The 17,683-nt window shown below is 44.8% G+C and overlaps 3 protein-coding genes across 3 annotated transcripts in view; 2 read left to right on the top strand and 1 right to left on the bottom strand.

Annotated features, from left to right (window-relative positions):
- Window positions 1-17,683, top strand: part of SEPTIN3 (septin 3) — a 324,031-nt gene that overhangs the window by 105,510 nt on the left and 200,838 nt on the right. The gene's annotated exons all lie outside the window — the stretch shown is intronic.
- Window positions 2,530-7,477, top strand: SMDT1 (single-pass membrane protein with aspartate rich tail 1). The gene is made up of 3 exons (XM_050955367.1): window positions 2,530-2,834; window positions 5,784-5,923; window positions 7,184-7,477. The coding sequence occupies exons 1-2, from the start codon at window positions 2,532-2,534 to the stop codon at window positions 5,919-5,921; spliced, it is 441 nt and encodes a 146-aa protein (XP_050811324.1). The 5' UTR covers window positions 2,530-2,531; the 3' UTR covers window positions 5,922-5,923; window positions 7,184-7,477.
- On the bottom strand, window positions 10,264-16,798 carry NDUFA6 (NADH:ubiquinone oxidoreductase subunit A6). Its single transcript, XM_050955603.1, has 3 exons — window positions 16,626-16,798; window positions 13,693-13,808; window positions 10,264-10,463 (listed from the first exon to the last, which is right to left on the bottom strand). Exons 1-3 carry the CDS (start codon window positions 16,762-16,764, stop codon window positions 10,332-10,334), a joined length of 387 nt encoding a protein of 128 aa, XP_050811560.1. The 5' UTR covers window positions 16,765-16,798; the 3' UTR covers window positions 10,264-10,331.

The raw sequence follows: 17,683 nt of genomic DNA, 5'->3' as shown, positions 1-17,683 counted from the left end.
CACAGCCAATGATAAACAATCTGGTTAGCCTTTTTCTGTACATTTAAGGATCTAGTCTAGGGGTTCTCACAACAATTTTTTTGATGGCCTCAGAGTGCGGCCACCAGCTCTTGCTGATGGCCGCTCTGATAATTTTTCCTAACATACTTAATTAACTTTAGGAAACACAAATGAATATGCACATATACATATCCAAATCGTAATTTATTTATGGAGGAATTTTTTTTTCTCACAGACTCAATACAAAAAATAATGTGCTGTTGTCTTTATTCTTTACTGCACCTAAATAGAATAGAAATACAAATAAGGTGCTTTGCATGTTCTTGTCTTTTTTCTTATTGTTTCTTTTGCTTTTTTGGTTGGCTTTTTTTTTTTTTTTAGACTTGCTAGCTACTGTCTGCTGTGAAAAGTGATATTAGCAAACACACAAATATCACTTTTCACAGCAGATTTACTTATACCTGGCAATCCTGGGGACAAATTGAGCCCTGGATGGGGAGGTGGGTATCAAGGCAGCAGGAGCCAGGGGCAATGGGGCACTAGGAACGGCAGCGGAGGCCAGAGGTGATGGGAGGGGTGGTGAATTCAGGGAATGGAGCCCAAAGCCCCTAGCTGGAGTCTGCCGCCTGCCACCACAGGACTGTAGCCCAACCCGACCGCAACTCAGAGAAGGTGGGAAACTCACTGGTTGCCTGCTCCTCCAGCTTTTGTGTCCCCAGAGAGGGGCTAGTGGGCTACTGCTTTGCCCCCCCTCCAGCCATCCAAGAGGCTGTAGCTGCAAGAAAAGCCCCTGGTGGCTGCATATGAGAAACGCTCTGCTGTGTCAGAGGCTGCCTCTTCAGGAGTGCGGCTAGGGGGATGTGACAGAGATTCCACTGGGAACATGGGGTCCTTGCAGAGCCCACTGTGACTCAAGGACCCCTTAAGACCAACTGGGTTACAGGAATATCCAGACACTGGTATGTTCATTCTGGTTCACCAAAGAATGTTGTGTGAAGTTTTAAATTAAAGCTGGGGTCACGCTGGTCATTAGCATTGCAAATATATGTTTAGGTACTCAAAATATGTTTGTAGATTCTATATCACAGCAGAGATGGAGAAACAGGAGTACTTGTGGCACTTCAGAGACTAACCAGTTTATTTGGGCATAAGCTTTTGTGGGCTAAAACCCACTTCAACAGATGCATGCAGTGGAAAATACAGTAGGAATATATATACACACAGAGTACATGAAAAAATGGGGTTGCCATATCAACTCTAACAAGACTGATCAATTAAGGTGGGCTATTATCAGCAGGAGAAAAAAACTTTTGTAGTGATAAATCAGGATGGCCCATTTCAAACAGTTGACAAGAAGGTGTGAGTAACAGTATGGGAAAAATTAGCATGGGGAAATAGTTTTTGGTTTGTGTAATGACCCAGCCACTTCCAGTCTTTATTCAGACCTAATTTGATGATTTGCAAATTAATTCCAGTTCTGCAGTTTCTCGTTGGACTCTGTTTTTGAAGTTCTTTTTGTTGAAGAATTGCTTTTAAGTCTGTAATTGCGTGTCCAGGGAGGCTGAAGTGTTCTCTGACTGGTTTTTTAACGTGATAATTCTTGACATCTGATTTGTGTCCATTTATTCTTTTCCGTACAGACTGTCTGGTCTGGCCAATGTACATGGCAGAGTGGCATTGCTGGCACATGATGGATCATTACACAAACTAAAAACTATTTCCCCATGCTAATTTTCCCCCTACTGCTATTCAAACACAATGGATGCCCATTTACACATATGAAATCAACAGATAAATGTGAAGTCAGCAGCAGTACCCAGGAAAGTTAAGCCATGGGTGGTTATCCAGTCTGAGCAGAGCATGCACTTTGGGGATATAAGTAGAAGGCAAAGACGACACACCCTTTATCCTGCACCTAAGAAATAAATAGGCAGTGCATTTACATTCATGACAATTGGACCTCAGGCAACCTTGACTCAAATCCTGCAGTGGACTTTGGATATGAGAGAAACTTCTTTAGAGAGCAGGTTAACCTGTCAGTTTAGCCTTTAGAAAGCATGTTACATCTATTATGCTCTACTGTACAGTTTATATGTAACTATCACATGACTTCTGAATGGTTGATATTCTTAGTCCTGTTTTTCCCCCCCTTACACCTGAGCGCTGTGACACTAAGCAAGGCGCTGCGCTGGAGTTCAGTCCTGCAGGCTGCTGTGTGCACGGTTCCCCGGGGAGAGCAGAGCTGCTGTTTGAGGGGTCAGTGGGTAAGGAGCAGGACAGGCAGGGCTGTGCCAAGGGGACTGAGGAGGGCCGGGTGCACCCGCTGTTACACGGCAGGGCACAGCGATGCCTGGCCTAGCCCCCAGGACAGCGCTTGTGGCGAACAGGCTGGGCAGGTCAGGGAGCGGACACCCGCTGGCGGGCGGGAGGGGGGGTTGTTGAAGGTGACTCAGCCCGGGCACCCTGAGCCCCGTCACGCCCAGAGCCGGGTTGACGTAGACAAATCAAGCAGGCCCCGCCCTGTCCTCCGCATGCGCACTGGAGCCAGCCGCTTTACCCCGATACCCCCACCCCTCCCCGGTCATCGCGAGATTTCAGGAGGCGGCGGCGCCCCGGGGACAGCTCGGGCGCGTCGCTATAGCAGCGCACGCCGGGGCAGGGCGGCCGAAGGCAGGAAGATGGCGGGTCTGGGGGGACGCCTGTTGGCGGCAGCGGCCGGTTCCCGGGGCCGGGTGGGGCCTGGCGGGCTCCGGAGCGGCCCCGCAGTGACCGTTGTGCCTTCGCGGAGCGAGACCGTCACTCGCAGCGGCGCCATTTTACCCAAACCGCCCAAAGTGAGTGAGGGGCGAGGGGCGCCTTCTGGCTGGGGGAACAGCCAATCACAGATCGCGGTCAGCTGCCGGTTGGTGTTAATGACAGGAGGGTTGGCCAATCAGGGCACAAGCCATGTCGTTGTCGGGCGGGATTAAAGTTGAGATTCCAGCCCAATGGGAACGGCTCTGCGGGGGCGCTTGAAATGCGGAAGCGGCCCCTGGTGGCGGCACTGTTGCGAGGCGGGGGCCTGTGTCACCTGGGGGGAACCACAGGCCCGGCGCTGCCCGCTCACAGGATGGGTGGGACGGGGAGGAGGGAGTGGAACAGCCACAGCACCGGGCCGGAAGCTAGGGTGACCAGACAGCAAGTGTGAGAAATTGGGATGGGGTGGGGGTAATAGGAGCCTATATAAGAAAAAGACCCCAAAATCAGGACTATCCCTGTAAAATCGGACATCTGGTCACCCTGGCGGAAGCGAGGGGCGCTGGGTCCAAGTGAAGAGGATGGTACGGCAGCAGGACGCTGGGGGTTGAAATTACTGCCCCGGCCTGTGACAGGTGCCTCCTTTGGGGTCACGAATCCTGTGGCACCTTATAGACTAACAGACGTTTTGGAGCATGAGCTTTCGTGGGTGAATACCCACTTCTTCAGATGCATGCCATCCCCACAAAAGCTCATGCTGCAAAACGTCTGTTAGTCTATAAGGTGCCACAGGATTCTTTGCTGCTTTTACAGATCCAGACTAACACGGCTACCCCTCTGATACTTTGGGGTCACAACGCTCTCGGCTTCAGCGAAAGACTTTACTGAGGCATAGACGGGCCTGGAAGATGCAGCACGTCGGCAGCTCTAGGGAGCCGGGTGAAGGGAGGGGATGAGGGTTAGTTAACATGCTGGGTTGTTAAAACCAGTGTGTGAAACAGCGACCTTTTTAAGAGGGCTGTGTGGGATGCGGGAAGCCAGTGTGTCCGACTGCCCAGTGATGTTCACGTTATAGTAGATTAGAATTAAGTCCTATCAGCTCCGGCTGTGGTCTTGTCAGCTCTCATAAACTGAACAGGCTGGCTAGGCTTGCCTGGGACAAGTCATAATATGGTAATACTGGAAATAGTATTGGTGATCACAGAGGTGGCCATCTTTCCCCTGAGTTACTACAGAACCAACTGTCCAGCACGGTATTGGGGACCTTGTATTACCTGAGGTGCAATTTTTCAGGTATGCTATAAAATAAAAACCCTGGTCACTCATGGTTATTATGAAATCCAGTGACACTTTTTGCAAGAGTAAGGCAGAAGTTCTTCATTTTCCTTCCTTGATGCAAACAGAACTGCCTTTTTCCAGGTGCATTACAGTGGTGGCTGAGTGTTCCCTGTGTATTTAATCCATAGGATTAAATCCATTAGGATACTGCAGGATGAAGGGTGCTATAGAATAATAAAGTTGCTTCATAACAAAGAGCTCAGTGGATGAACATACAGTAACTCCTCACTTAACGTTGTAGTTATTATGGCCCTGAAAAATGCAACTTTAAGTGAAACAATGTTCAATGAACCCAATATTCCCATAAGATTTAATGTAAATGCAGGGGGTTAGGTTCCAAGGAAAATTTTTTGGGACAAACAAAAGGCATTATGTACTGTACAGTAATGTACTGTAATGTGGTAGGGAGGTGCCCCTGGGGCTCAGGGCTAGGAGTGCGGAGTCTGGGAGGGAGTTAGGGTGCAGGAGAGCGCTCAGGGTGGGGTGTGGGGTCTGGGAGGGAGTTAGGGTGCAGGAGGGGGCTCGGTGGCAGGCAGGTGGTGCAGAACACTTACCTGGGGCAGCTCCTGTTTTGTGCAGGGGGTGTGCAGGTGGCTCTGTGCAGCATGGCACCGCCCCCATGGCCGTGATTCTGGGAGCCACGATTCTGGGAGCTGCCCTCCCCCCCAACAGGCAGGGCCACCCAGAACGCAGGGGCTTTGGGGGCTGCAGGCTTCTGGGCTAAGGGGGCCCCGGGGCCCTGGCCTGCAGCTTTAAAGCCCCTTTCGGAATGCGGTCCTGCAAGCACGGGCTGGAGGATTCAGGAGGAGCAGGGGCAGCCGTGCACCCAGCGGCCAGAGAGAAGCCGTGTTTTCGTCTTCAAAGCTGGCCGGAGAGAAGCAGAGAGGAGGTGGAGAAGAGGAACTTGTGCAGTGCTCCCTTGTGACGTTATAAAGGAGCATTGCACAACTTTAAACAAGTATGTTCCCTAATGGAGCAACGATATAACTTCAAAAGAACGTTAAGCGGGAGGATGTTAAGTGAGGAGTTACCATACAGGATTTCACCGTTCTGTTTAATAATATTCAATGTTCTGACTAACTTTTAAATTACTATTGATTGGGTTTAATACCACCATTTCCTTAGGAGACTGTTCTATCTAATAAAGTCCCTTCTGTTCAACAAAATATATCTTGTTGGAGGACGTTGTTACAATATGGTTTAGTCTTGCAGTGGAAATGGGTTTGGAGGCATGTTATATACATGTTTCCAAAGGGTACTGCAGCTTTGCAAAGTCCAATAGCACAATTTGGGAATATGGGTAAAATACAGAATGATGTCATGTATGCTACAAGACTGCTGTAAGTGGTTGGGAACAGGATTGCTGTAGCTGGATATCTTAATATAGAAAATATTTACATTGTAGAGGAAACGTAGATGTTTTAGTGCTATTACTCCTAATTATATCCCTTTATCACCCAGAAGAATTCTTCTGGTTCCTTACACACTTAATTTTTTTCATTCTAATCTTTAATCAGTTTTGTTTCTTTTCTCTGAATTCCCTCTAGGTTATTAATATCTTTCAGAATGCTCAAAACAGAACACAATATTCTAGATGTGGTCTCAGAACTTTAAAGTTCCCTCCTTGCTCTGTTAGATTAATGCACATCAGTTGATCCAAAATGGAACTTGCTGATAGAGATTAATTTGTTTTGACTGAACATGTATAGATGCCCTTTGGCCTCCTACGAGTATTTACCGTTGTGATCCCTTTCCTCTACATCGGGACTCAGATCAGTAAGAATTTTGCAGCCTTGCTCGAGGAACATGATATCTTTGTCCCAGAGGATGATGATGATGATGATTAAAGGTATGACATCAGTGCCACTAACAGTTCAATTACTTGTATTACCTGTTTGGCATGGGAGAGGGAGGGTATTATGTAACTGGGTGATGTAGACGGCTACTGCTTTGGAAAACTGCTGTACATTCAGTACTGGTGCTTGATCCCATAAAAACCTGCTATGTACTACCTCTGTCTATGATCTTATATATATATGCTGGATCCGGATCAGACCGTATCAGTATTTGAATGAGACCTAGTCTAAAGAATACAGAAATGCTGTAGATGACTTGCTTTTGAGCTAGAACGAAACTGGTAATGTGTTCAAAGTCTTGTCATTTGGTCAGATATAAAACAAACTGGCTATTTGTAGTGACTACAGAATTTGATGGTTCATATTACTATTTGTATTAACGTAGCACAGTGGTGCCCAAACTTTTCCTCTCGTGCTCCCCCTTACCTGTAATGGAATGGGTCCGTGCCCCTCTGGTTGGGAGCAGGGCTGGGAGCGGTGCTGGGTGGTGCTCCCTCCCCAGGTTGGCCCAGGCCTCACTGCACCCCCCGATGTTCCCCCATGCCCCCCAGTTTGGGGACCATTGCCCCATTACAAGTGTGGCAGGGGTAGCTTAGGTGTCCTAAGCTAATTCCAACTTTTTTACATTCTGTCTACTTAAAAAATCCCCTATTAATTCAGAAGATGACTTGTATTCCATACCAAAGCTTGCATTCTCATGTGGTGACTGATCCTTATGTATGCAGTCTTAAGAGTACTCCGATTCTTCAGGGTGAAGATTTATATACATTATGATGGCTTATAATAATAAAGATTAAACTTTGATTGCTCCCAGTCTTGTATTATTTCAACTCTTTATCTACTCTACATCAAATATTACTTAATGAGGACAAGGCAAGTGGCATAAGATGAAATGGGGTAGTATATTTTATGTGGAGTGCATGTGTTTCCTTTAGAGGTTCAGTAGCACAAACATTCTATAATTTTTCCATATCAGTTTAGTGAATACATGTCCTTTGTTAATCCTCTTTTCCACAGTCCCCTGGCCAGGTTTTCCTCTGAAAAGTTTGCAGTTATTGTCAAATTGGTGCATTCCATGTTTTCAGCCACACAATCAGCTTAAATTGTGTGTAGTTATCAGCACAGGAAGCTTGTTTATGGGCTTTGGGCTTTGCCCTTGTTAATTATGGACTGGAACCAGTATTGTCTAGCTGAAGAATCACATGGGGCTGTTCCATGGTGCTGGCTTAACATTTATTTTTACCTCTTTTCAGGATTGTAATGGAACAGAAAGGAGAAAGCCATAGACAAAGAACTGGGTCTGACATCACTGTCTCCTCATGCCCCCTCCATCATTTTAAAGAGGAAAGGAGGCACAGTTGGATCTCCCTCTGTACCAATGAATGTTCTCTTCATGTCTATATGACAGTTGGGAAGGGGTGTATATACAGTAGGTCCAGCAACCCTTGCCTGCTGTACCTTTCACACCCTAGGCCACTTGGGTTGCCGTAGTAATGAGCCTGGGCCATATAAATGATTAGATTATGAATAAAGAATGACAGACTGAACCATGTAAGGGTTTGTTGTTTTTTTTCATTCTTATCAGATAAGTTCCTGTTAATTAGCATTGATGCTTCAGAATTTATATATTCTTATTTCTTTTTGGCTAAGGTTCTGTCACTTCTTTTGCTCTACTGGAAGTATATAAAAGGACCATAGTAGGCTGGAATCTATTGCATTACTTTAAAACGTGTCAGTTGACTACAGAAAAATAATTCATGTTGGACTATGCAAGGCCACTGCAGGAATTTTGCAGGAAAGCATCTCTTCTGTTTAATGAGTTTTATTCTTTTATGAGTTTATTTTTTTCTTTTTCTCAATAAGCCATTCCTTGATGCTAGAAATCTCCCCTTGTATATCATCCTCTTTTTCTCTTTTAATTCCTGAAACGGTTCCACTGAGGCCTCACTTATCTAGAAATCTTAAATTTCCTTGTTCCCTTTTAATCCTGATATAGGCACAAAGACAACATTAATCTCATTTGCCTTCTGCCTGTGGACAAGTACCCATATTCATTCTTTCAGATCTGGCAACAATCTGATACCCTGAACAGGAACATTTTAATAAGCCTGCAGGCCTCATCATGTTAATTTTTTGTTACCCTTTTCTGCAGAGCTGGATCTAATAATCTATTGCTTTCTGACTTTAGGTCAGAATATTTCAGCATGCTTGATTTTGTGCTGTAGTCAGACTCCTGGAAGTCTACAGGTGAACCAAAGTGCAGCTGCTTAGGTCCTAGCAGACACAAACATACCAGTCCAACAGCTGCAATGGCTTACTATTTTCTACTTGGCAGAACTGACGTCTTTGCAATATGACCTATAAAGGGTTTTTACTACTCCAGAGACCGCTTTCTCTTCCTGTGATCTGCCAAAGTTAGCTAAGACAGTTCAGCTAGTAATTCCTGATTTACACATAAAGGTGCTGCTAGTAGATTGCTTAGAGGGAGAGACTTGGCCTCTGCTATGCACTTCCCTAGGTGCTCCTCCACAGCCCGAGTTTGACCTTTTGGTAACAATACTGACCACTCATCTCTCTTCAAGCACTTGCCTATTGGGGTGGGAAAGTAGCAGCAGCATTGGTTGTTAATAAGATTTTCTTTTTAAAGGGGAGCAGATTTGTATGCTAAATGTTTATAATTAATATTTAAATTTCCCCAGAAGCACCAGTCCCTCTGCCTGGGAGGCTGAGCAGAGAACGTTAAAGGGAGAAGGCAGCTGTTAGTTCAGAGAAGGGATAAGTGTTGTGAAGAAAGTGGGAGCAGAGAAAGTTGCATAACCCAGATTCTGCTACTCCCCAGTGCAAGAGTGCTTGTGTGACCAGGTAAGGTACAGGTGCTTTCCTGAAGGCTATCCAGCTTTTGTATAGTGACCCCAATTCACATATCCAGGGCTGTAAGCTATGCAGATGCTTGCACACCCAAGTTTCTCTACACCCTCCCACTGCCTTCTGCCAGCCTTGTAGGATCACTGATAAGAAACCTCCACCCCAAACAGACAGGCTTCTGCATGAAATGGGGAGCCATAACTCTACAAAGGCAGGGGAAAAGTAATCACCGGTGGCAGAAGACCCCTTCTATCACATACATAAGGTGCCACTATCTTTAATATCTCAAGAATATATCCACTGAAAACAGTAATTGTAAAGCTATTTTAATTCTAGTATTACAGAGAGCACTGGCCAATTTCAAGTTCTAGCTGAAGGTAAGTTTGTTCAGGGTGTTTTTTAAACAATTTACATGCTACTGAAAAATCTTTCCTTGGATACCAGGCCAACAACGGGGCTCATTTCACTTTTCCCCCAACAAAAACACACTCTGGCATTACCACAGAGAAAGCTAGTCACGCTTTGCCACAGACAGCTCTGTCATGAGGTATCTGTCCCATGCTAGAATCTTCAATGGTCCTTAAAGTCTCAGACCAGTATTCAAAAAGGGTTCCTCTTGCCCTGATCTTAGTTGGAATGTAGAGAGGACTACAGACAAAGCATGTGAGAAGGGTTAGCCTACATAATGCTTGGGAGAGTAGTAACACGAAGATATTTAGAAAAGGAGCTGTTTTGCTACCATAGGATTTGGCTTCAGAGTGGTGAATAAATATTAATTTAATTCTATGCCACCACAGCATTCATTCTCTCATGGCTGCAGATAGACTAGCTCAGGCCCTGAAGTGTTTGAGAAATTCCCCCAAGAGTAATAGATAGTTGTTAGCTGCTGACATTAGAGCTCTCAAAAAGTTTGATACACCAGCTTTAAGAGGTTGTAGTCAATTGCATAGGCAAGTGTACAGTAAGGGTTGCTGGATGTAAAGCAAACAGACCAAGGCGGAGAGTTTGGGTTTTTAAGTTGGACTTGACTCAAGTAGCATATCCAGAATTACCAGCTAGATAAAGTTAGCACATTTTTAGTTATGCTTGGACATACTAACTGATCAACAGCTGCCTCCAATACAGTAGCCCTCAGCCCCACTGTAGAATTTCAATACTGGCCAGTTCCATGAAGTTTTCCAACTCCTTCTGAGGTGGCTTGTACTTAATGGCCTATGCCCACATCAAAGACTGTCTTATTTCACTAAAGGTTGAATCTAATTGAAGTTTCCCAATCTACTTTAGCTCATTATATACTTGATGGTTACTTTCTCATGCTACAAGATGTTCCAGAGCAAGCAACATACTTTAAAAAGGAGACAGGACCAGAAGATAGGATCCTTGCTGTGCACAACACATTGTATCAGTACAACAGCATATACAGTGTTGAGATGGATACTTCCTTCATGAAGGATTTCAAGAGCTGCTCTCCAGTATACAGAGCTTTATTTGCAGTAAGACAGTGAAATACAGAATAAGTTTTTCAGTCAGTTTGTCTCAAGGGTCATGGCCCGCATAGAACTTGGACAGAAAGTCCTTGGGTCGTGGGGTTTCTGTCTCATGGAAAAACCTCATGATGTGTGTCCGCTGTTTCCATACACGAGTAGTTTCCTGTAGTTCCATTTTCCCCTGCATTTATACAAAAAGAGCCAGGGTTCATAGATCAATTCCCAGTTAAGAGTTCTTAAGTAGCTTAAGCAGATGAGAATAGAATGCATAGTTGGTTTATTTCTACCTCTGCATTCAGAAGCTTTTTTTTAATGAAACTCCACTGGTTGGTTCAGTTATTCAGTTCTGTTAAAGTCTACTAACCTCACCCTTACAGCCTTTTAAGTCTGTCCCACTAAAAAGTATACTCAGCATTACCTTCCCCAGTTTCACATCACTGATTTCCTCTGCATCACCCCCAAACACACAGAGCAAGTGACCCAGATCTCTGGTTCTCTCCTCTAATGACCTGCACTCCTAGCTACCCACCTGCTTTTCGAACATCCACTTCTTTAGATCCTGGCAGCAGGTGTCAAGTTGCACAGAAGAGAAAGGCCAAGCCTCTTCTCCATAGAGATATGGCTTGCCCCATTTCCTCTGCCAGAAACCCATCCCTGGCCTAGCACCCCCTTCCAGACATGGAACAAGGCTCTAGGCACCTTTATTTTAAGAATCCCTATTCAATATCCACATTCACCAGTGAGATTACTTAGTTTTGTGTGTAAATACTCTATTGACACTATGAAAATAAAACATTTGTATAAACGTATGAAACTTAAATCTGGGTCTAAAATGTCAATCATAAATCCCCAAACCAGAAGGACCGTTGTGATCATTAATCCGACCTCCTTTAAATGTGTTATTACATGGTGTTACTACAGGGTAGAGGTAAGGTTGTTTGGGTGCCCAAACTGCATTTCCCTACCGTAATACGACTGGTGCTCTTTTAAGTGCAACTTTAATTCTGGATTTATAATGCTTGGTTTGGGGATAACTGAGGAGTCCATCTAATTTTTTTGCCCTTAAAGTTACTGATACACTCTTGACAAACACTGTCTGTTTCGGTACTTATATAGCACTAGAGATGAGCATGCAGCTCACAGTTTGAAGGAATCTCTTGGTAAAGCAATGCTACTGCAGAGTTCAGTTAGTCTTGTTTTGCCCACTTGTTCTGAAACGCTAAGGGTGGTGTTTGTGTGTTTTGGTAATTTTATTCTCCCTTGGACAGACAGGTCTACAGCCCAAAATACATATCTGGCAAGCTTATCTAGGAAGTCTTGACGCAGCTATGCAATCCACTTAAAAATCCAAAGCCATCCTTTACAGCAGAAGTATTTCTGTAATGTCTAACGCCTCCGACTGATTGAAAAAACTACAATAAGATGGAAGTATGGGAAATGGAAAGATTACTGTTGGAGAAGTAGCCATTTGTGACCTCATCACCTTTTATAAGCACATACACAGGAATCCTTAAACACAACTATTTCATTTGATGGACAATTCCTGTTTGCAAATGTAGCACAAGAGAAGTCTGATTAAACTCCTCGTCTTTGGTGTTATGAGTCGGGCTGTCAAAAAAATTAGTCACACTGTTAAACAATACTAGAATACCATTTAAATATGTTATTTCCTACATTTTCAAATATATTGATTTCAGTTACAACACAGAATACAAAGTGTGCAGTTTTCACTTTATTTTTATTACAAATATTTGCATTGTAAAAAAGAATCATAATTTTCAATTCACCTACTACAAGTAGTGTAGTGCAATCTCTTCATCATGAAAGTGCAACTTACAAATGTAGAATTATGTACAATAAAAACCTGCATTCAAAAATAAAAATGTAAAACTTTACAGCCTGCAAGTCCTTGTTCAACCAATCGCTCAGACAAACAAGTTTGTTTACATTTGTAGAAAATAATGCTTCCCACTTCTTGTTTACAGTGTCACCTGAAAGTGAGAACAGGTGTTTGCATGGCACTGTTGTAGCCAGCACCTCAAGATATTTACATGCCAGATGCATTATAGTTTCATATGTCCCTTCATGCTTCAACCACTATTCAGGTTCTGCTTAATAACGATCCAAAGCCATGCAGATTAACGCGTGTTCATTTCCATCATCTGAATGAGGTGCCACCAGCAGCAGGTTGATTTTCTTTTTTGGTGGTTTGGGTTCTGTAGTTTCCACATCAGAGTGTTGCTCCTGTAAGACTTCTGAAAGCATGCGCCATGCCTCATCCCTCTCAGATTTTGGAAGGCACGTCAGATTCTTAAATTTTGGGTCATGTGCTGTAGCTATCTTTAGAAATTTCACATTCGTATCTTTGCATTTTGTCAAATTTGTAGTGAAAGTATTCTTAAAATGACCACCACATGCTGGATCATCATCCAAGACTGCTATAACATTAAATATATGGCAGAATGCAGGTAATACAGAGCAGGAAACATACAATTCTCCCCCAAGGAGTTCAGTCACTAATTTAATTAACACTTTTTTTTTTTAAACAAGCGTCATCAGCATGGATGCATGTCCCCTGGAACAGTGGCTAAAGCATGAAGAGGCATAGGAATGTTTAGCATATCTGGCATGTAAACATCTTGCAATGTTAGCTACAACAGTGCGATGCGAATGCCTGTTCTCACTTTCAGGTGACATTGTAAATAAGAAGTGGGCAGCATTATCTCCTGTAAATGTAAAAAGAAACTTGTTTCTCTTGGCGATTGGTTGAACAAGAAGTAGGACTGAGTGGAGTGTAGACTCTAAAGTTTTACATTGTTTTGTATGAGTGCAGTTATGTAACAAAAAACCATTCATTTGTAAGTTGCACTTTCATGATAAAGCGATTGCACCACAGTACTTGTATGAGCTGAATTGAAAAATACTATTTTATCATTTTTACAGTGCAAATATTTGTAATAAATAAAGTAAGCACTGTACACTTTGTATTCTGTGTTGTAATTGACATCAATATATTTGAAAGCAAACAAAAACATCCACAAATATTTAATAAAATTTCAATGGGTATTCTATTATTTAACAGTGCGATTAATTGCAATTAACTTTTTTTTAAACTGTGATTCATTTTTTTGAGTTAATCGTGTGAGTTAACTGTGATTAATCGACAGCCCTAGTTATGAGTCTATTATAAAGACCAACCTGCTTTATAAGGACAAGGAAGTCTTTTCTCTTCTAGTATCTATGAATGAAATATGTAATCCTAACTATATTACCCTGATCTTAATGAGCTCCAATATCTCAACTTGTTCTATAGAACTTTGATAAGTAAAGAGTCACCTTCTTCCGCTACTATTTATACATGCTAATCACACCATTTTGTGGATTTGAGAAAGTAAGTATGTTTGTTTTACCTTTATAACCAGTATGTCAATCACTCTGGGGTCTGTGACATGGGCATTCTTCATGAACATCTCCCGCACCTTATCACGCCCCTGTTTCACTGAGATGTCCAACTGGTATAGATGTACTAGGCAAAGAGCAGAGAATATTCACAGGAGTCATCACCAATTCACTAAAGTTTTCCACCATAGAATGTCTCAATTTTGTATGTATGGAACACTGCAAATTAAAATGTGTTCATTTATTTCTAAGCTAGAAATTATTCCTCAGCTAGAAGTTATTACAATTGTAATCAGAAATTGCTCAGCCTGCTTTTGTAGATTTAGGCAATTATAACACACATCCTTACTTTACAGAGTTTATTGAACGAGCTTCACCCACTACTTGGCTAAGAGATCAAAGTTAGAAGAGAAGACATATGCAGTATTTTTTTTTCTCCTCCCTAGGCCCCTTCCAGCCATTGGGACAGGGTGCACCTTGAAAACTGTGCTAGTCAGTACTGAAAAATAAATAAATATCTATATCTATATATCTATATATATGTATATAAAAATCAAGATGACTTGCAGCATCACAAAATAAGTGGCAAAAGATCCAGTTACATATAGTCTCAATCATTCTTGTCCCCAGCTGATGGGATATATATCATATACCACAGAGGGTAGGAGTACAGACAGTACAGCTTATAATTTTCCACTGAATATCCAGTATTGTTCACTGAAGGAGACGATACCAGACAAGATGTCCAATCGGTTTATACAGTAGAGAAATTATTAGAATTGGAGAAGATGGGGATTAATATGAGAACTGAAAAGTGGATAACAGACTGGTTAAAGGGAAGACTACAGCAGGTCATAATGAAAGGTGACCTGTCAGACTAGAGGGAGGTTACTAGTGAAGTTCATCAGGGACTGGTCTTGGGACCAATCTTATTTAACATTTTTATTAATGACCTTGTCACAAAAAGGGGGAGTATGCTAATAAAGTTTGCTGATGATACAAAATTGTGAGGTACTGCCAATATGGAGGAGGACCGGAATATCATAGAAGAAGATCTGGATGACCTTTAAAATTGGAGTAATATAGAAATGGGATGAAATTTAATAGTGCAAAGTCATGCATTTAGGGACTAACAAGTTTTGGGGATTTAACAGCTGGAAATGACAGAGGAGGAGAATGACTTGGGTGTACTTCGCTCACAGAGTGACAATGAGTCACCAATATCATACCATCATCAAAAAAGAGTCCATGCAGTCCTAGGATGCATCAGGCGAGGTATTTCCAGTAGAGACAGGGAAGTGTTAGTACCATTATACAAAGCATGGGGTGAGACCTCATCTGGGATACTGTGTGCAATTCTAATCTCCCATGTTTAGAAAAAATGAATTCAAACTGGACCAGGTGCAGAGAAGGGGTAATAGGATGATCAGAGGAATAGAAAACCTTTCTTATGAGAGGAGACTCAAAGAGTTTGTCTTGTTTAGCCTAACTAAAAGAAGGCTGATGGGAGATATAACGGCTCTCTATAAATAGATCAGAGGGATAAATACCAAGGAGGGAGAAGAGTTATTTAAGCGCCAATGTGGACACAAGAACAAATTGATATATACTGGCCATTAGCAAGTTCAGGCTTGAAATTAGGCGAAGGTTTCTAGACATCAGAGCAGTGACATTTTGGAACAGGCTTCCAATGGCAGTGGGAGCAAAAACACCTAACTAGTTCAAGACTGAACTCAATACATTTATGGAGGGGATGGTATGATGAGACTGCTTACAATAGCACGTAGCTGATCTGTGACTGCTAGCAGCAAATATTGCCAACAGCCAGTGATGGGACACTAGATGGAGAGAGCTCATAGTACAGAAAATTCTTCCCCAGCTGTGTAGCTGGTGGGTCTTGCCCACATGGTCAGGGTCAATGTGATTGTCATATTTGGGTTTGGGAAGGAATTCTCCCCCAGGTCAGATATCAGAGATCCTGGGGTTTTCTGCCTCTCTCTGCAGCCTGGGCAGAGATCACTTGCATGTGTGAACTAGTGGAAATGGTGAATTCTCTGTAACTTGAAGTCTTTAAATCATGATTTGAGAACTTCAGTAACTCAGCCACAGGTTAGGGATCTATTACAGGAGTGGATGAGGAAGGTTCTGTGGCCTGCAACATGCAGGTCATACTGGAGTCTGATTGTGAGGGTCCCTCTTGACTTTAAAGTCTACCAGCTATTCACATTAAGTCAAAAAAGTCCAAGGTCCTAATACCTGATAAGACGGGACAGGAGTAGCTGTTTAAAAAAAGGGGTATACTTTGTAACCTGTGCCAATAGTACATGCACCTTGTTGGCTACTCTCCCTGCTGCTGAATAGGGAAGGCAGCCCACACAACAGAAATATTTAGTGTCAAGAGCCATCAGGATTCAGTGGAAGAGGAAGCATGTAAGAATAAATAAACTCTTTAGTGCCAACACCACCCCCATTTGAATTTTAAAGTCCTTCATAAAAAAGAGGGACCATCACTGTCCCAGTTTTACACATGGGGAAAGATGGGCAGAGTGACATGGCCAAGGTCACACAGGACAGTGGCAGAGCCACCAACAGAGCCCAGGTGGCCTTGAGTGGGCTCCAGCCCAGCACCCAAGACACTGCGAGGTTCAGTGGCAACCGGATACCAGCGCAGAGCCGCGGGGGTCCTGCCCAGCGCGGGGTTTCCAAGCGCGGGAGGGGAGAGAAGGACAGAACCCCCGCTCCCCGCACCACAGCCCCAAGGTCAGCCCCGCCCCTGGCAGGAGAGCGGAGAAGCCCGCGGCGGCTCCGAGGCGCTATCGCCGGGAATGTGGCCGCGGCCTCTCCCGCACGCTCAGCCCCGCGCCCCGGCGGAAGACCAGGACTCCGCACGGTCCAGTTACGAAGCCGCCGCTGGCTCCGACCTTGCGCAGGGCGCCGCCCTCACCGGCATTGGGCACCTCCCGGTACCAGGCGCGGTAGAGCTCCCGCACCCGCCGCTTCGCCTCGCCCAGGTCCCGGCTGAAGATCGGCTTCACCGCCGCGCCTGCCGCCTTCGCCACCTTCCCCGCCCCGGCCGCCGCCATCTTGCAGGAGCGGCGACCACGCCCCTTGCTTCGGGCAGTGGGCGGGGCTTATAAAGCCTCGGCGTCTGATTGGTTTTTAAAGCAACCGTTCTCCGCCTCCCGGTAGCGTCCTCCCACGCCGGCAAACGATTGGGTGAAGTCTGAGGTCCTGATCCCTGATTGGACGTAAGTGGCTGATAATCGTCCTCAGGCTGTTGGCTGCCTGGGTTACTCTAGCTCAGGCAGGCAGTTGGGTTGGGCTGTCAGCGCTGTGGGGAAGCAGCAGCAGCCGCATGGAGCGGTTGTGGTGGGCTGAGCTGCCGCCAGGCTCCTAGCGCTGGGGGCCAAAGGCGGGTGCGGGCGCTGTGGCTCAAACAGATGCCGCAGGCTCCATTTAATGTGTGAAACCACAGTGCTGCCCTCTGCCTAACTCCCCTCTTAGGTGTTGTCATCACCCCCGCCCCCTGCACGCAGACCAGCAGCCTGGCCCACGGGCCCCTATCTCCATGCCCTCTCAGGAGCCTCAGCCCTGGAGGGAGTCTCCCTGTTTTCCCCTTCAGGAGCCCCTGCTTGCCCCATCCAGCTCCCTGCCATACCCCTCCTGGCTGGCAACCTTCACCCGGGAAGGTAGCGCTTAAGAGGCGCAGGAACGCTCCAGTATGGTGCTCCTTCCCTTCTGATGAGTGCAACAAAGTGGGGAGCCCAGACTCCCTCATTGGGTGCCTTTAAATAGAGAGATCCAGCAGCTGTCACCTCCCCTCCCAGCCAAGCCCAAGACAGCAGCCCCTCCACCACCATTGCTGCCTTGTCTGAGGAAGGGCCGGGACCTTCAGTCCGTTCCTAACCTGCAGTGCTGGTATGCTGGCAGGGATTTCCCTCTTGGGTGGGGATGTGGGAGTCCCAGCCTGTTACCTCCTATGTGGACAGTGGGTCCCCAGCT

This window comes from Gopherus flavomarginatus, chromosome 1 (genome assembly GCF_025201925.1).
Source record: "Gopherus flavomarginatus isolate rGopFla2 chromosome 1, rGopFla2.mat.asm, whole genome shotgun sequence".
NCBI classification, from domain to species: Eukaryota; Metazoa; Chordata; order Testudines; family Testudinidae; genus Gopherus; species Gopherus flavomarginatus.
The sequence above is the reverse complement of the archived record's forward strand: the minus strand, read 5'-3'. Positions and strand labels throughout refer to the sequence as shown.